At 39.0% G+C, this 16005-nt stretch overlaps 1 protein-coding gene across 3 annotated transcripts; it reads right to left on the bottom strand.

Moving 5' to 3' along the window:
- Positions 1-1112: 1112 nt before the first annotated feature.
- On the bottom strand, positions 1113-15224 carry zgc:153615 (uncharacterized protein LOC777747 homolog). 3 transcript variants are annotated; one of them, XM_036004950.1, is made up of 8 exons: positions 14918-15224; positions 14184-14515; positions 10835-10944; positions 3480-3597; positions 3130-3336; positions 2578-2701; positions 1890-1983; positions 1113-1749 (listed from the first exon to the last, which is right to left on the bottom strand). In XM_036004950.1, the coding sequence occupies exons 1-8, from the start codon at positions 15003-15005 to the stop codon at positions 1698-1700; spliced, it is 1125 nt and encodes a 374-aa protein (XP_035860843.1). In that variant the 5' UTR covers positions 15006-15224; the 3' UTR covers positions 1113-1697. The 3 variants fall into 3 exon arrangements, with proteins under 3 accessions (XP_035860843.1, XP_031136920.1, XP_031136921.1); XM_031281060.2 differs by having other exon boundaries at positions 14184-14435; positions 14918-15221; XM_031281061.2 differs by lacking the exons at positions 14184-14515; positions 14918-15224 and adding an exon at positions 12984-13101.
- Between the last annotated feature and the right edge of the window lie 781 nt (positions 15225-16005).

The following is a 16005-nucleotide window of genomic DNA, read 5'->3' as shown; positions in this document are numbered from 1 at the left end:
TTAAAAAACGTCTGAGCAGCCATTTGAGGTGGAAATATATTGTTTCTTGTAGTTCAAGTCTGTTTAAGTATGTGTAAAAACTTATACTAAAACATAAACTAATACTTTTTAATAAGTTGATCTATTATTATTATTATTATTATTATTATTATTATTATCTAATAGAAGTTCATTTGAATAAACAAATGAGTGTAACTTAGTTTTATTTTTGTCCCCACAGTCATACAGTTACATAAGTGTCAACTCTGATGCAACTCTGTGGCTGAATATGTAAATAAGAGCAACATCACCTTCCCGAGCATTACTCACTTAATGAAACAATATTTATGGTTTTAAAGTGAATAACGTAAACCCCTGCAGATTTAAGCGGAACACAAAATGAAAAATGACTCATGAAAACCAACCAACACAGCCCACACACATTTATTACTGGAGTTTTGTTTTTACAATCATTATATAGTACATGTATCAATGAAGCATATATTAGAAAAAGAAAGTTTGACTTTGTGTTAAATAACATTCTTCAAAAGCTGAGAGTGAAAACACAGCCAGACAACAAGGCATATTCTTCATACTTTTAATAAAGTGTCTTTTAACATTTACATACAGTATGTCCATAAACCCTCTGAACAGATAAAATAGATATGTGTTTAGGCTGTGATTTATTCATATATTTGTTTTACGTTTACCCTTTTTTAGCATTAGTAAATTGAGCATACCAAAAATGACAGCATATTTCTATTTCGGGGCTGTCATGCCTCCACTTTAGCTTTTTCTATCCCTGTGTATTAACCGATATAATTATTTAACCCACATCTTGTCATTTTGTCTATTGTACGGAGTAAATTAAAGCATTTGACAAATACAAATTTGTCAAAATGTTGTCCAGTAAAGCTCTATATGCATCTTTAAAAGCAGGTGGAAACTGTAGCAGCTATCAAATTACAAGACCTCTGTGAAGCTGCTGCAGCATTTAAACACCACTGTAAAGCTAAGCTGCAAATCAGCACAGATTGTTCATCATTTTCTATTGCAACAGCTCACAGAGTTTTATATTGAATGTGTTATTATTATTATTGTTATTATTATTATTATAATAATAGTTTATATATTTATAGTGCATCCCACTGTGAAACAGAAATAACGCAATGCTCCTAGTGAAAGTGATGATAAACAGGGGAACAGAGCATGTCTACATATGAACTGACTAATCCTCTTGATTATTATTAAGACAAAAGTTCAGTCAGGCTGGTCCCCTAGAAGTCCTCCTCCTTTTTCAGATAATGGAGAAACAAGGCGTGCAGGCCCTCTCTTCAACCCAGCATTAACATACATGAGTGTACCGTGCAAAATCATGAAGAGGTAAATCAGGGTTAGGGGATACAATTACGGTGAGAGGATTCCCCTAATTCTATAAAATATAGTATGATTAATCATGCTGAGTGGAAGTGAAAAGCCTGCACAAACTCAACTGTGTCCACACTGAAAGCAGCTCAACTTCTTTTAGATGTCCTTCGACAACATCCTGTGGTGCAATACATTATGTGGTGTGTCTGTGTGTTAATATTACACTACATGGTATTTTCATTTCTCCCAAAACAGTCAGCACAGATGGAGTTTCATTAGTAACACTGGTGACAGTCCATGGAGCGGGAGGTAAGATGGCGTGCAGACGGACACACGTGTAGTCGGGGTGTTTATTTCGAGATGGCTTTCTCTGCTTGGTGCCGCTGATGGCTGTGAGCATGCCTGTCGCAACACAGAGAGGAAGTACATTAGAGCCAGCCCAGGACGTACAGTACAAGTGCAACATTTGGGGTAGAAATGGAGAATTTGACAGATATTGCAGAAATAAAGACAGAGAGAGGTGAGAGAACAGGGTGTTTCACCTGGTGAGGTCCTCTATGTCCACCAGCATGGCGTCCTGCTCCACGTGCAGCTCATCCCTCATTAACAGCAACTGCACCAGCTCCTCATTTAGACCTGTGTTAGATTATGCATCACATTAACTCTAGATAAGTCTAATGCATTGTTGAAGGTGTCGCTGTGGTGGTCAACAGAAAGACTTAGGAAGAGAGGAGGAGAATTTAGGAGCCGGAGCTGTAAATAAATATTAGAAAATGCCCATATTTTTAGTATACCTTTTTTAAGGTTGATTGGTTGTCTTTTGATATTTTGACCTCCACTGTATACTATAAATCAGTTTGAAACTCAGTAGAGTTACTATAAGAGGATAACTGGATTCAAACTAACATCATTTCTCAATGTTATACTTCTTTGACCACTAACCCACCAGGCCACACACAAGTCTTTAGTAGCATTATCAGCATTGTTAATGAAATGTCTTGTTTTCAGGCTATGTACTTTGACTATTACATATTGTGAAAGTATGTGATCCTAAAGGTTTGTCAAACACTTCCATACCATTGATGTTTTTCTTAGTTCTTAAAATTTGACCTAGTTAAGATAAATGTTGCCAACAATGGTATGCAACTAAAATGAGAGGACAGTGATGCTTTGTGTCATGCGTGTGTGTGTGTGTCTTTCAACTTGTGTGTGTTTGTGTGATTTACTCACTCTGAATCTGTGAGTGCAAGTCATTTGTGATGACTTGCAGCTGTCCCAGACTCATGTCCCTCATGTCCCCTCGCCTCAGATTCCTCTTCATCAAGCACTCGCTGATGTGGGGCAGATGGGGAAGCTGGGTATTTAAACACACAGACAGGAAATTGCTGTGTGTTAAAAAAATATCTATGTGCAAAACGGCTGATAATGTGAATAAAGACTAAAATGGTTTTATTCAATATTAGTCAAAGTCAACTGGATCAATGTGTCTCTCTTTTGCAAATGGGGTTTTCTCTTGGTCGCACACTCACACATCCTTATAAACCCTGACTGACCTTCTATTCAGGCAATGCAAGTCCCTTATTTCATTTTCATTTTGTTGTGTTTACTGTAACAGCAGTTATAGTAAATCATTCTATTTTCACAGTTTTTCCCCTTAACATACAGTAAGGATTTTTCATTCCTGGATTTTCTCCTAAAAGCATGTTTCATAGAAGTGAAGAGCTGATCTGTATTGCGCTCTCTCTCTCTCTCTCTCTCTCTCTCTCTCTCTCAATGACTAACCAAGTCAGCCACAGGTGAGCGTCTGTGCAGTTGGATTTGCCTCTCCACCTCCACCTGCATACGGGCCATGGGTCGAGCCAGAGCTAGCGCCACCCGGGCCTCCTCCTGAAGCCTGCGCTGCACCCGCCAGAACCCGCCGCAGTCATCTAACGGGTCTGAGTCCTCCTCCGCCGTGTCCCGGTCCGATAACGATGAGCTCTGCTTGCTCTGGAGAGGAAGTAGTGTGAATGACATCATGATGTAACAGCCGATTGTTCTCACGCGTGGTTATTCCAAAGAGCAATGAGAGTAGTGATACAAGACAGAAACAAACATGGAACACATACACTGTCTGTCTAAGCCGTGCATACCATAGGTGACAGCGGTGTGTCCAGACTGGTCTCTGTCCTACTGTCCTCAGCATCGCTGTCTTTGTCACTGCTGCTGTCATTAACAAAACACACCTGCAGGTTCACCTCACTCTGCAGTCTGAGAGGAAAAACACAAAGAGGGAGAGAACGTGAGAGAGGAAATGTTTTTTTTTTTTTTATACTTTATTGTAGTGCTTTCATATCCAGTCACATGTTAGTATATGTTTTTTCCTTTTGCACTTCAATTTTTTACAGTTTTATATTATATAGAGAGGAAATGTTGATCTTTAGAGATATAGAAAATGTCTCCTAGTCAGAATGAAACTTATACTGGGAAATTCCTGGTTGATTGTACTGATTTTGTTTACAAACAAACTCAGATGACAAAAATCACGTGACACGTTTACCTCACAAAATCACCTGGACAGGGCTCTGGAGAGCCAAACCATTGCGCATCAAGTTTCTCATCCAATCAGTCTACCAGGTTTTCAACCAACACAGTCCAAACAGCTCAACAAATGCTCGTGGGAATAATGCGGGGCTGGGTGACCAATAGCAAAAATTATTTAGTGTCATAAAGAGACAGCAATAATAATAAGTTGATGTGGAATAATGTCAAGATTATTATTGCTGTTCAGTAAAACACATCCTTTTGGTATGAGAGTTTCATGATTTGGGTTCAGAAATCCTAATGCTACAGCATATAATGACATGTTGTGATACAATGGTGTGCTTCCAACATTGTGGCAACAGTTTAAAGTGAGATCATGTCACGTTTCAACATAAATGAGGTCTATAAAGAATGTTTTTCCGAGTTTGATGTGGAAAAGCTCGACTGGCCTGCACTGAACCTTGCCCCCAACTTCATCGGGTATCTTAGGGATGAATTGGAGAATCAACTGCAATTCTGTGCTTTATTGGCCAACATCAGTGCCCAACCTGACCTCTAATGCTCTAGTAGCTGATTAGGAGCAAATCCCTGCAGCATGCTTCCAAAACCCTGTAGAAAGCCTTCCCAGAAAAAGACTGGAGGCTGTTATAGGAGCATATCAATGCCCATGGCTTTGGACGGATACGTTATACAATAACACTTGGGTAATGTTTCGGTGTCCACATACTTTTGGCCAAGACGTGCATTGATGTCAGTAATGTCACAGTCTGTGACCTCATATAGTAGAAACAAAAGGAATAGAGAGCTTAAATGAAACGACTGAAGCCAAAAACATAACACGAGGCTCTTCACAGCAGTTGCACCTCAACCTCAGCCTTTCCAGGAGCTAAAAACACCATTCACTCAGTTCCAGATTATGAGACTCTGACTGAAATAACCTAACAACCCAAAGTGACCTCCCCTCCTACACTGGGATGAGAACAATAACTTATACAACATCACGAACTGGACAGGGTGGTGTTGGAATTTCCACCTCAAACTAAAGTCCAGCGGGTGCACCTTCACCTCCAGTGGAGGTCACATGACTCCAATTCCACCAATCACAGACATGGTCTTAAATTAGGCATCACTTCTTCTTTTAGAGCATTTGGGCCACAGACACAACTGCACTTCCTCAAACAGCAGCCAGTAGCATAGGGGGCGGCCCCGTTGTCAATGTAAACGCCCCCTCTAAAGAACAAGTCAAAGTGACAGAGAGTTACTGCAGGTCAAAGCTGTCCTGAAAAGAAAGTAGAGTTTTGTAGGTGCAGTGGCTTTGGTTAACCAACTTGTGTCTGATGTAATGCAACTCTTTCCCGTGTGTGTGTGTGTGTGTGTGTGTGTGTGTGTGTGTGTGTGTGTGTGTGTGTGTGTGTGTGTGTGTGTGTGTGTGTGCATATTCGTCCAAAACCTCAATATACAAATATGAAATATCAATTTCGTTGGACAATGCTTTCCTTTAGTTTGATTTTATATGTCATTTACTTAGTAATTTCACATGTCATATAACATCAGGCAAAGGGACTGCCGACGAAAACCTCCACACTTTCAGCTAACTCAGGTACATTTACACTTCGTTTGAATGTTGATTCATGTACATATCCCTTTTTTCAACTACAAATTATTATTATTATTTTTAATGTACATCTAATTCAATCTATATTTATAATCATTTTTGCAATGAAATTTAGGATACAAAATATTCCTAAAAAAAATCTATTTGTTAAAATGATGATTTTTTTGCACTTTCATATAGGTCAGGGCACGTCACTATGCACCAGCAAACTAGTGGGGCAGTAAAATATAAACAGTAAAACAATGAAAGACTAATGCACACACATTTGCAGTATTATTGCGTAAAACACAAAAAATAAAAATAGTATAAATAACAATACATATAATAGATATAATATAAAAATGTAATGATCTGTTGACATTTAATGCTTTTTGTAGCAGTTGGTAGTACAATTTTTAAAGGGAAAGCATTTATGTCCCACCGTGAGAATTTCTTTAAAATCGGTCCTATTAGTGAAGCTAGGGCATCCCTCACTTTCTGTCTCAGCTATCACACAACAGAGGTTAACCACTGTGCCACCTACTCTGCGCCTACTCTTTCCATACTTGAGTTTCTTTGTTCTGCTGCTGTAAATTGTGTAGTCCAATGTCAATTCCCTTCAGACTGACTAAACAGCCCTGTGGGTTTCTGGGAAACCTTTCATCTCCTTCTGACAGTCTGTCTGTTATGTTAATCACTTGTTATCTTCCTCTATTTGTTTCTAAGTCTACAAACACAGATACAGGATGAATCAACTTATTTTCTCAACCCACTGTTATTGCACTGTCTGCTACGTGACTCATTGTTTCTAAATGGACTCCCACAAAGGACCCGCTGTCATTTACTGTTTTGCACCTACGAGCCAACAAGCCAATCCAATCAGCTTTATCTTTTTTGGTTTGTGTGTTTTGGGCTTTTAGTTGTTAGTTAATGGATAAAGTGAGCTGCTGAATAGCTCCATCTCCTGGCTGTTGAATAACTGCTTGTATTTGCCATACAAGATAGCTCAAGCTGTTACAGATGGGTCCGTGTACTTGGTGGCCAACGGATTTTCGTTTTGAAAGGAAAAAAACAAAAACGAAAAACGGCCAGTTTCCCAATTACCATTAGTAAATAGGAAAACAAAAAACGGAAAACAACCCATTATTCGTTTTTTGTTTTGATATTAAAAAACGGAAAACGAAAAACAATCTCGTTATCCGATTGTCTTTGATGTATTTGTAGATGGAACTCGGAAATTAAAATACGTGTGTATAAGTCGTATTCCTTAATTTTGCATTGGTATTTTTTTCGCGACCCGGAAGTTACTCCCGCCACGCCAAGACCCGCCCTTCAATAGCATTTATTGGCCAGTACCGCCTGTAAGATCCGTTCTGTGCATGCGCATAATTACGTAGTAGAAAACTAACAATGTCCATGTGCGATTTGTAACTGTCGGTACACGATCCGTTCTGCCTGCACGATAGACTGTATATAAGTAACATGTGTCAACACTTTACGACCAAACATTACAACTTTTTTATTAAATCTTTTTTTATTAAATCTTTATTATACAATAGTCATAGCTACAAACATTCGAAACTTGTCACTGATCCAAAACCGTGTAGCGACATCGTTGTTGTGTTGTTTACGTTAATGTTTTTACCTAATACTTCGTCTTGACTAATAACCATAGACTGTCTATTATTAATGCGATGAAGTGTAAACGTACATAAGTGTCCTTTTGAAGATGGGATGACAGCTCTCCCAGCCACCACTGCTGTATACCACTATAGTAGCTACATGCTAACGGCAGTAAACACTATAGTAGCTACATGCTAACGGTCATCTTAGCTGGCAATGTTGTTAAATTCTCCCCATTTCCGGGTCACATTCCTGCTGAAACATGTCCGATTGTGTAGTGTTTGGTCCGCGATTTTTGACGTTAGAAAGTGCTGCTTCGTTCCACTACAATCTAACGTTAGCATACTCATAGCTAACTATTGTAGCTGCATGCTAACGCGACATAGCGGAGCATATATAGCTAGCTATGTACGTATGTAGCAGGACTTTGTACCGTAAAAAATCACCAATAAAGGCTTCTAAACCAAATACTAAACAAATACAAATACAGTAAAGTGACCGGAATTAGGGGTGAAATGGTCCGTGTACTTGGTGGCCAACGGATTTTCGTTTTGAAAGGAAAAAAACAAAAACGAAAAACGGCCAGTTTCCCAATTACCATTAGTAAATAGGAAAACAAAAAACGGAAAACAACCCATTATTCGTTTTTTGTTTTGATATTAAAAAACGGAAAACGAAAAACAATCTCGTTATCCGATTTTCTTTGATGTATTTGTAGATGGAACTCGGAAATTAAAATGTGTGTATAAATCTTATTCCTTTGTCAGTACCCGATCTGTACCGCCTGTAAAATCCGTTCTGTGCACTGCCTGATCAGTTCTACGCTTGCGCGAACACCGGCAAACTTCACAGCTCTATGCACGCGTAAGGATGTTTGGACATTCCCGGTTACCGGAAGAAAACATTAGACAGTGACAGTAGACCGTTATGATGGCAAAGATGAAGTTTACAAGGTGTTTGCTGGAGTTGCCTAAAGTATCTGTTAATGATATACGGAGGGTCGTCTGGCCATCCAGTACAACACCATGTAGCAAATTAAATAAAGGCTTCAAATTTTACGTTTCGTCATTTCTTTACAACTTTGAAGGTAATTTGCTAACGCTAGCTAGCCTGAGCTAGAAGCCTTGCTTTGGTGTTATAAGTCATGACTCCGTCCTGCTTCAGGTTAACCATGTTTTAAATAAAGTTTAAGCATGTGTATACCTCTCACTTCATGTGTTTGTACTTTTATGAAAGTATCAGGTAAAAACAGGGCTACAAATGAGATCTCTGTGAGAGACCAGCATACTCCTAGCAAACTATTATGTAGCTCAATGCTGGACATTTCACCCCTAATTCCGGTCACTTTACTGTATTTGTATTTGTTTAGTATTTGGTTTAGAAGCCTTTATTGGTGATTTTTTACGGTACAAAGTCCTGCTACATACGTACATAGCTAGCTATATATGCTCCGCTATGTCGCGTTAGCATGCAGCTACAATAGTTAGCTATGAGTATGCTAACGTTAGATTGTAGTGGAACGAAGCAGCACTTTCTAACGTCAAAAATCGCAGACCAAACACTACACAATCGGACATGTTTCAGCAGGAATGTGACCCGGAATTGGGGAGAATTTAACAACATTGCCAGCTAAGATGACCGTTAGCATGTAGTTACTATAGTGTTTACTGCCGTTAGCATGTAGCTACTATAGTGGTATACAGCAGTGGTGGCTGGGAGAGCTGTCATCCCATCTTCAAAAGGACACTTATGTACGTTTACACTTCATCGCATTAATAATAGACAGTCTATGGTTATTAGTCAAAACGAAGTATTAGGTAAAAACATTAACGTAAACAACACAACGACGATGTCGCTACACGGTTTTGGATCAGTGACAAGTTTCGAATGTTTGTAGCTATGACTATTGTATAATAAAGATTTAATAAAAAAAGATTTAATAAAAACGTTGTAATGTTTGGTCATAAAGTGTTGACACATGTTACTTATATACAGTCTATCGTGCAGGCAGAACGGATCGTGTACCGACAGTTACAAATCGCACAGGGACATTGTTAGTTTTCTACTACGTAATTATGCGCATCCACAGAACGGATCTTACAGGCAGTACTGGCCAATAAATGCTATTGAAGGGCGGGTCTTGGCGTGGCGGGAGTAACTTCCGGGTCACGAAAAAAATACCAATGCAAAATTAAGGAATACGACTTATACACACGTATTTTAATTTCCGAGTTCCATCTACAAATACATCAAAGACAATCGGATAACGAGATTGTTTTTCGTTTTCCGTTTTTTAATATCAAAACAAAAAACGAATAATGGGTTGTTTTCCGTTTTTTGTTTTCCTATTTACTAATGGTAATTGGGAAACTGGCCGTTTTTCGTTTTTGTTTTTTTCCTTTCAAAACGAAAATCCGTTGGCCACCAAGTACACGGACCTGAAATGTCCAGCATTGAGCTACATAATAGTTTGCTAGGAGTTAGCTGGTCTCTCACAGAGATCTCATTTGTAGCCCTGTTTTTACCTGATACTTTCATAAAAGTACAAACACAGTGAGAGGTATGGTTAACCTGAAGCAGGACGGAGTCATGACTTATAACACCAAAGCAAGGCTTCTAGCTCAGGCTAGCTAGCGTTAGCAAATTACCTTCAAAGTTGCAAAGAAATGACGAAACGTAAAATTTGAAGCCTTTATTTAATTTGCTACATGGTGTTGTACTGGATGGCCGGACGACGCTCCGTATATCATTAGCAGATACTTTAGGCAACTCCAGCAAACACCTTGTAAACTTCATCTTTGCCATCATAACGGTCTACTGTCACTGTCTAATGTTTTCTTCCGGTAACCGGGAATGTCCAAACATCCTTACGCCAATGCGTGCATAGAGCTGTGAAGTTTGCCGGTGTTCGCGCAAGCGTAGAACTGATCAGGCAGTGCACAGAACGGATTTTACAGGCGGTACGGATAGGGTACTGACAAAGGAATAAGATTTATACACAGATTTTAATTTCCCAGTTCCATCTACAAATACATCAAAGAAAATCGGATAACGAGATTGTTTTTCGTTTTCCGTTTTTTAATATCAAAACAAAAAACGAATAATGGGTTGTTTTCCGTTTTTTGTTTTCCTATTTACTAATGGTAATTGGGAAACTGGCCATTTTTCGTTTTTGTTTTTTTCCTTTCAAAACGAAAATCCGTTGGCCACCAAGTACACGGACCCGGTCGCTAAAGAACAGACCACGTGAGTGAGTGAGTGAGAGAGCGTGCGTGCGTTATACATGCATGAATATACACGAGGGTTAGACTGATATAAATATATTGGTTTGCCAATATGTGGGCTATGTAATAATTAATGGCTTGTATGGGTGAGTCATGTGGTCTATATGAGGATGTTCCTTATATAAGCAGCACATTAGGTCTACAAAAACTACAATTAAGTTTTATATTCAGGCTTTAAAAGAGATTATGCTTTCTGTGGATCAATAATTAATTCAATCTAGGGCGTCTCTCATTGTTTCCCTGGCATCCATCTAAGAATAAATTCTGGGAGAACATCTAAAGATCTGAAGTGTCAGCTGTCAGAAGCTAAAACACAAACATATTGGTGCAGGCCTTCAAAATGCTTCATTGATCAAACCTCAAGACACACACACACACACACACACACACACACACACACACACACACACACACACACACACACACACACACACACACACACACACACGCAATCCAAACCCACCGGGACGATAGGCCGTTCTTGCTGCAGCTGGTATAGATGACTGGCTCGTCGTCATAGAAACTGCCAAGGGCAAGTTTCTGCCTGATGCACTCTCTCTCATTCCTCTGGGCCTGCCAGAGAAAAGAGAAAAATACATGAATATAAAAAATTAGAGTGCTGATGCTGCTGCTTTAGTTCCATCTCTGCTTGATTGACCAAGTGGGATATATTTGTGAGAAGAAACATTAAGTGTAGTTTGCAATTTAAACTAAAGCTATAAATAAGCTATAAATAAAGAGAATCAAAGTAGCAGGGGCAAATATGGATTATGTAGGTAAGGTAGATTGAAAGAATGTAGCAAATCGATCCAATTCCCTGTCTTTCACACATTAGGATAATCCAGCTGTGGGCTCATACTGTCATTATAATTGTAAAAATACTACACTATCAAAGCTATCAACACTATCAACACATTTAAAAAACTCAGTTATTCTTTATTCTCTCCTACTCTATGAAAAGCTTAGATAATAGGTACAGCGATGTCTGTTAACACTCCCCTTTTTTCCTATTCTGTCTCTAAGTGAACAGTTATCCCTAAAAACATCAGGTTAAAATCTTCAGTGTAGAATGTTACAGCCCACCATCTGCAGAAAAAAAGACTTTTCTGTTCCTCCTGTTACACAGGTTCTTCAATAAATACCGGACTGCATTTGCAACCTGATTAAAAAGGCACGTCTGGCAGATTCCGGTGGTCTGGTTTTCTCTCACAGTTCAGAGACATACAGATCAGATAAAACTCTAAAATCTGCTCCCAGCTATGAATATATTGGTATGAATTGTCTGTCTATGCGGTAGCCCTGTTATAGACTGACAACCTGTCTAGGATTTACCCTGCCACCAGATGCATCCTGGGATAGACTACAGCCCCCATAGGGATAAACGATTGAATGAATCTATATCTATATATATATATATATATATATATATATATATATCTATATATATATATATATATATATATATATATATATATATACACACACACACACACACAGTATATAAACATATCTACAGTAAAATAGTTGAAACCATGCACTTCGTGCTGATGGTTCAAAATGCAACGTCATTCAGCTTTCTGTTTGGCAACTTCATGTATCTAATATGATAGACATTTTCTCTCCTCTCCTATTTTTTCTTCTGGACCAGAAATTATGATTTACTTGGTTTCTCATCATCTAGTTTCACTGTCCTGAATTAGTGTTGTCCTTTTTTTCTCTCTTAGTTTTCTTCCTTTCCTTTTATCTCCTACCCTTACTCATTTATCATTTTCACTGTGTAGATGCCATTAGATCCAACTAGGCCTATATATATTCATATTTTTCTATATAATATAATATTTTTTGTTTCATTTAGTCATTTGAGCTATATGAGTTTCTGTACACAAATCCAATATCTTATAGTCTCAGTTTTTTCTTGAAATATAGAACGAAAAGTTTCAGCGTGACATGATTTCCAATCCTGGCAGTATTTTTATATTATTGGATTGTGCCAAGTGCCCACATCTCCTAAGGCTGCCTACTACTCTGTGTGTGTTTGCCTGTGACACACCGCCATTGAAAAACAACTCTAAAATTAGAGATGTTTCTGTTACATGTTCTTTCTCTCTAAAAAACCTCAAAACCATTTTTTTGGTCAAGCATCATTAGATGAGGCTGGGATGTAAGAACATAAATCACAGTCGATCACCTTTACTCCTGCCTCCTGCTCATCCACTTCAGATGCCCTCCTTACCAGCAGACTGTCTACGTCACACCCACAACCTATTTTACCCTCCTAGAAGAAAGTATGTAGTAAAGCAAAACTGTAAATGATGTCAAATCATCTTCATTCATGGAACGGAACAAAGCAGGTTATATGATTACACACACATCCGTTATATGAGAGATGAAATGGCTTCACTGAGGAGATGTAAAAACAGAGATTAACAGGTAACGACCACATTTGAACATCCCTATGCCACCTCACAATTACACAGCCGCTCATCCATTATAGCTGACTCATCTACAGCAGCTCACCCATGATGGATACCTATCATGTTTTCCTGTAGATATTATGCTACATATTCTACACCCTCAGAATCACTAATGCATACAAACACAAATCCACACACCTGGTAAACGCGTTTCTCCTGGTGCACCATCCTTCAGCGCATCGTACTGAAACAGCCGCCCTGCCCTTCTCTACACTGCAGTGAAGCTAGACCCAGGAGACCCTTTCATATACTGCAGCTCCGTGCAGGAGAGCGAGGGAGGGAGGGAGAAGAGAGCTGTTAGGGGAAGGAGGGGAGGCAGCAGAAAGAGGAGGGGGGATGTGGGAGCAGGAGAGGAAAGAGAGGAAAGAGAGGAAAGAGTGGAAAGAGACGGAAGCGCAGGAGGAGAGGGAGATGGAAGAGGGAGGGGAGAGACAGAGCTGCTCGGTGCTGCCACTGCTCTCCTGATCTGTCATCGGCTCCTCCATCTTCCTCACTTGCCTTCTTTCTTTCTCCTCACCTCTTCATCTTTCTTTTAATCAAAGGAAAGGAACAAATTGCAACTGCTAGAAATCTGTGTCCTGACAAGAGCAGACGGACCTTAGATAGATTTACAGATATAAGGGCACATGATTGATGGTGTGGTGGGCTAAAAGGCCAGGCTAAACATAGCCTGATGAATGAGACTGCAACACTGGAAAACAAAACCATTAAAAAAGGCTGATCAATAATAGCTCCTCTAATGAACGTCAGCACTTTTTTTTAGCAGCACTGACATTTTGTCTCCTAAAGGAATCTCATCCAGCCCCATTCCACATCCCAGATTCAAACGTGATGAGCCGTGAGAGAAACCAGGAAGGGTGTACATGCCCACACGTGCGAAAGAGAAACACAAATACACACACACAAAAGCACGTACACATACACACAGTTAGTTCCCACAGTGCTGTGTCACAATGCAGCAGCGGGCTGATTAAAAAGCGGAACATTTTGAGTCATCTTTCATCAGGATCAGAGGCAGACTATCCTCAGCCTTTCTATTCCATGCATTTCTCTAAGGGCAATGTACAGTATACACCATTATAATCATACATGTATAGTAACCAGATGTGCATAACCTCATGCTGTCATGCACATTTTCTTTTATGTAATCAGCTTTGCTTCTTGCTACTTGTTTGGGTTTTTAATATTTGTTTGAGAACTATGTTATTTCTATAGAAACCTGTACTTTTGCTGAATCTCTGAAAGACGCAGTGGAATTTCATCATAACAAATGCACTCTGAGGGAATAATTCAGTGCTTGTGTGGCTCAGACAGAAAGAGAGAAAGACAATCACTCACAGAGATGCTGGACAGTCTGGTTCGCCCTCCGCTGTAACAGTCTTCTGCCTGTGGTGCAAAGATATCCTGGAGCTCCTCGGCCCAACTGCAGCTGTTTACCATGCAGCCTCTTCCTCCTCTCTGGTGTTGTGTGTCACAGTTGCCATCATCTCCACAGTCCTCCCACCAATGGTCTGTTGTGGCCTTTCTCATAAACACCTGTCCCTCCTCTTCCTCATCCATGTCCACATCATAATCCCCCATAAAGACAAACTGGATGAAGAGGGTGGAGCAAATGTCAGGGTTGGGGGGAGGGACTAAGTACCCTGACTGGGAATATAGCCAGAGATGGACTAAAGATATTCAAAAATGGGAGACAGATAACTGACTGTAATCAACTGCTTGAATGCTGGCTGTGTCAATCTTATTAATTCCCATGGTATCTTTATGTGCCCTGTGATCATACAAACAAAAATAAATAGATCAATATTATTGCAGCATTGGCTTAAACATAACATTATAGCAATATTCTTTGTTATAATTTTTCCCATGTAGATGCTATGTTCCTAATCTGAATTTCCAGTCTTTGACTTCTTATTCTTTTTTATTTAGTCTGTACGAACACAAGTCACAAAACATATTCTGTTAAACATACTGAACCACAAATACATAGCTTGGTCTTCCATCCTAAATTCTAAATACTGGTAAAATAAAATGTCTAATTATATTTGGCGCATGCTGTACATAGGACTTACCTTCACTGTAAAGTGCAGAGTTCTCAAGATACTTGAAATAAAAATGCAATTCAATCATAACAAAACAGAGATAAGCACAGTGTTGCATAAAAGGACAATAGATTATCCCACGATGGACAGACGATAACCACCAAAGGATGGATTTTAGGATTTCTTGCTCCTCTACATAAAAGGTCTTATTCCTAGCTCAGTGCTCCATAATTCCAGCCGACTAACGCAAAAGAAAACGAATAGGAAAAAAAATACAGACGTGCGTCCTTGCTTTCAATGACAAGCATTGGACGTTTCTGTCGTGGCTTAGTTTCAGTGGTGTGTAGATTTGTGTGTATGTCCATCGTCACAAGGTGCCCAGAGGAGAGAGTACCATGTTGAAATATATAGGAACAGACAGAATGGGGTGTGTGTGCACGCTGTATATAGGCGCAAGAGGGATTCACATAAAATAACTAGAAGCAAAATAAGAAGACTCTCTTTCTGGCAAGACATCTGGCAAAGCAAAACTATGTGAATACCTTCTCAAGTGTCTTTACTGAATTGTTTGAAGGAGTTGTTGGCTTCATTTGTATCTTTTCACAGTATTCTTCATTTATATTTTATGTCTACTTTAACATACAGGAATGTGTGTAGTACAGTATTGTGGCTTCTGTGCTTATTTGCTGCCCTTTAATGTTATAGTCATCCCAAGTAGTAAAAGCTACAACAGACAATACAACAAAATAATTCCACAATATACTTTTTTAAAATAGCAATAATTTTACAAATAATCTCAAGGTCAGCTTTATAATTGTACAAAATATTCTTTGCTAACCAAAATTGATTTAATCAATGTTGAAAAGTCAACTGAAAGCTTGTTTCATGCTTCTACAGCACAAACGTTGTGAAGTTTTTGTTTTTTTCTTCTCAGAGAAACACTTTAGTGGGAATATTTTTTATGGAGTTTCCTCTTAAATCATATTTCAAAAGTGGATGACAGGCTCAGCTGTGATATCATATATTCTGCAAACAAGCTTATAGACCTCAATCATGTCACCTCTATGTCTCTTGTATAATGAAGTAGGTTATTAACCTCTCCTCATATGACATCTCTT

Source organism: Sander lucioperca, chromosome 9 (assembly GCF_008315115.2).
Source record: "Sander lucioperca isolate FBNREF2018 chromosome 9, SLUC_FBN_1.2, whole genome shotgun sequence".
Lineage (NCBI taxonomy): Eukaryota > Metazoa > Chordata > Actinopteri > Perciformes > Percidae > Sander > Sander lucioperca.
Note: the sequence above shows the minus strand (reverse complement) of the source record. Positions and strands in the feature narration are given on the sequence as shown.